The 3952-nt window shown below is 29.4% G+C and overlaps 1 protein-coding gene across 1 annotated transcript in view; it reads left to right on the top strand.

Annotated features, from left to right (window-relative positions):
• The window catches only part of LOC106476702 (midasin-like), a 236786-nt gene that overhangs the window by 86580 nt on the left and 146254 nt on the right, over positions 1-3952 (top strand). Inside the window, exons 34-35 of the mRNA XM_022381378.1 lie at positions 1927-2135; positions 2943-3065. Of these exons, the coding sequence (XP_022237086.1) occupies positions 1927-2135; positions 2943-3065 (332 nt within the window). The remainder of the gene's footprint in view (positions 1-1926; positions 2136-2942; positions 3066-3952) is intronic.

The raw sequence follows: 3952 nt of genomic DNA, 5'->3' as shown, positions 1-3952 counted from the left end.
AAGTAAACAAAAAACGAAAAAAACGAAAAAGGTAAGTAAGTAAATAAATAAAGTTAAGGAAGTAAGTAGGTAAGGAAGTAGTATGTAGTAGTATAATATATATATATATATATATATATATATATATATATACAGTACTTCTTTAACCCTAATTACATGAGGTCAGCCTAGTGGAAGGAATCAGATTTTTCAACAAACTATTTTTAACTGAAGATTTATCTGTGAATTTAGTCTGACTCTGACTAGTCTGAATGCAAGATGATTTTTATTCTAAGATTAAAAATACTTTTTTCATTTTAAAAGTTTTCATATTTCAATTGCATAACTCCTAGAACCTCTTAATTGAATATCAAAAATTTTTTTTCAGTAAGATTTTGTTTTATCTGTTATATCCTTTACCCTAATACTAACTGTTTACAGGCTTGGTCAGTTTGACTGATCTTGTAATTGTAACTTAGTAAAAAAATACAATTTATCTAAATTACCCTCTTTCTTTCAAGAATTATTACACTGTTACAAACAATTATACACTATTTATTCTTACAACCAAAATTAATACAATTCAAATCTCCTGATCATTTATACTTATTAATTTACTGCCAATTAGACTGTGGCCAGAGCAAATTATCACAGTGGGGAAGCTTTTTTTTTTTTGTAACCAAAATATTGAGTTATCAGCATGCTTGGTCAAATTACAATGTGCTGCACTTACAAGTGCATAACCTATTTAGTATTTTTGAAATGTTTTTTAATTTTTACATTTTAGTTACTTTATAACGATGAATAAAAAATTACAATAAAAAACAAAAAATTTAGTGCTTATGCTTCTGGACTGGACTCTAATTTTTTGATGAAGTTTCAGTAAAATGAAATCTATTTTATGATAGGGCTGCTAGTTCTTTACGTAATTTATATTTATTTTAAGTATGCAATTTGGAGCAGAAAATATTAGCATGTTAAAAAACAAAACAGTATCTGAAACTGTTATAACTTAACTGGCTTTCTAACTAAGCTATAAGTGTGTTAAAATAATTCCCTTACCAGGTAAATTTGATCTCAGCAGTAGCAAACTATGAAATTGATGCAGAGTAACTCTAAACTTGTCATCAAAATGAGCCAGCCTCATATGGAAATCAATAAATTAACATTTTATCTTTCTGTACATTATAAATAATCCGTTAACAAATGTAACAGAAAATTATTGATATTTTTTGAAAGATAGAGTGGTAAGAAAGCATGGCATATGGGCTTGATTTTTGGATTTACGCCTTAGTAAAGCAAGAAGTTTGGAGGCTCCAAGTTTACATTATGTGTTAGCAATATTTATATTATATTTGTGCATTTTATGTTAAACTCAGGGGTTCATATAGGGAGAAAAATAACTAAAATGGGCAATTTGAAACAAAGAAGTGTCACATGATGCAGAAGAGTAAAGACTGAGAATTTACTGAAACAATTTCCTTCTGGATTTAAGAAATTAAAACTTATATTGAAATTTGCATTATAAGCAACATTTTTATGTCAGTTTTATTGACATGCAATGATAATAAAGTTATTTAATTAAATTTTGAATGTAACTCTGTAAAGATAATGACTTTGGCCTCCACTGTTGCAATTAGGGTTAATATTGCTTACTATAACTCTTGTTGTAAAGGACTTTTATAATAATGCTTGCTTATTCTACAGGATTTTTCTAATGGAGAGTACTATGATCCACATATACAAGACATTTTTTAATAGTGAAAACTATGATCCCTTCATACAGGTTTTTTTACTACTTTATAACTCATAAATGACTTCTGATAGTGTATACTATGATATATATCATAAGTGACTTTCTAATAATTAATATCATGGTACCTATCATATAATATTAATATTTTAAACATTTTAATGAGGTACATTTTGGCTTTTGTGTTATCACAGGTTCAAGTCCACTTAGAAGTTTACAGCAGAACTATACATTACATTCGCATACACCCCAACTTAATGCACAGAGAATTCTTCGTGGAATGCAGCTCTCTAAGCCTATTCTCTTGGAAGGAATTCCTGGAGTTGGTAAAACGAGTCTAGTTACATCTCTTGCTAAAGCTTCAGGACATCAACTAGTTCGTATCAACTTGTCAGAGCAGACAGTAAGTTAAGATATGTTTGAGATAGCAATGACATTAGCAAATAACAGCAAGAGATACATTTTTCTCTTCACTGTAGTAATAACAGTAGGAATGAAATAAGTTCCATTCAGTGTAGTGATAACAGTAAGCAAAAAGTTCCTATCGATGTCAAAGGAGAGAAATATGTTCTGTTCCATGTAGAAATAACAGTAATTCCTTTCAGTGTAAAATTATAAGTTGGTGATAAATTTCTTTCAATATTGTACTAAGAACAGTAGGAGAGAAATAAGTTCCACCACTACAGTAATGGGATGTAATAAGTTTCCTTCATTGTAGTAATACCAATAGGAGAGAAATAAATTCTACCACTGTGGTAGTGAGATGTAATAAGTTTCCTTCATTGTAGTAATAGTAACAGCTGAATGGAAATTAATTTCCTTCACTATTGCAGTATTACTTTGTGTGAAATTAATGTACAATATGGTAATGGTAGGAAGTAAACATGTTCTGTTCTGCAGTGTTATAAGAGTAGGAAAGAAGGGTTTTTCAGCTTAATAACAGTGGGGAAAAAATATAGTCCCCTAAGCATTGTAACAGAAACAAATCTTTCACTTGTTTGTTGATAGTCACTTTTTTTCTGTCTCTGCCCCACTTTAGTTGATGATCTTTAGGGGTTTGGTAGCTAAGTTAAATGTGATTGTCTTAAGTAAGTCAATTAAAAGATCCAAAATTAAGCTGTTCATTTAGGATGGTAAAACCAAAACCATCTCATTGATTTGTTTTATTTGGTATAAATATTTCATTTCTCTGGAATATGTTATTTTGTAGGATGTGTCAGACCTTTTTGGAGCAGATCTTCCAGTAGAAGTTGGGAAAGGAGGACAGTTTCAGTGGAGAGATGGTCCTCTTCTACAAGCACTTAAAGCTGGACAATGGATTTTACTGGATGAGGTCAGTGAATATTTGGTAAAAACAATGATGATATTAGTATACAGTAGATTGTGATTGGCACTGTGAACTGATATTGCAGTGGAAATACAAACTATAACATGCATACAAATGTACATTAAAATGTTGGTGGAACCATACACTGAAATATTTCTGGAAATGTACACTAGAAGAACATTCATGAAAATTAACATTAAAACAAGTATAGATCTGTCTCAAAAAAAGCCCAACAATCTCTAAACTTGTACTGTTTTTGAAGTCCACTGCAGGAATCCATTAATCTCAAATTATGAGTGGAAGTTTTTGTAAAGTGAAAATAAACTGCCAATACTTCAAAAAAAAAATATTCAAGTTGGGGAACCAATGAAATTAATGTATTACTTTCAATGATTGTTTAAAAAAATGTGATTATATTGGATTATTTGAAGGCATGTGGTTTTAGAGGCTTCTGGCACAATAACTAAGTTTTTATACATCTATATACTACTAAAACTCTGAGATTGTTTGTTTGTTTGCTTGCATTTCTAACATGGCTGGAAATGTACATCAAAACATGGTTGTTAATATATACTGCAACATAGCTCTTAGAGAAGAAAGATGATGCAATATTTGTAGTTCAATGTTTTGTAATATTAGGCTTTTAAATTTTTTACTAATGTTTTATTAATGCTTTGACTACAACCTACTTACATTGTAAGTAAGTATACAACTCTCATGAAAGTTCTTTACAAAAATGAAACTAGTAGATAAAATTATTTTAAATTTGAGATGAAAGGTCTTATAAGTATATAGTTTTTGAAAAATAAGATATTTAATTTTTGATTTTTTTTCTAAAGCAACGATTTTCTATGTCTTTTTTTTTTCTTTTCACATGTTGCCTATCCAACATG

Source organism: Limulus polyphemus, unplaced genomic scaffold (assembly GCF_000517525.1).
Source record: "Limulus polyphemus unplaced genomic scaffold, Limulus_polyphemus-2.1.2 Scaffold158, whole genome shotgun sequence".
NCBI lineage: Eukaryota > Metazoa > Arthropoda > Merostomata > Xiphosura > Limulidae > Limulus > Limulus polyphemus.
Note: the sequence above shows the minus strand (reverse complement) of the source record. Positions and strands in the feature narration are given on the sequence as shown.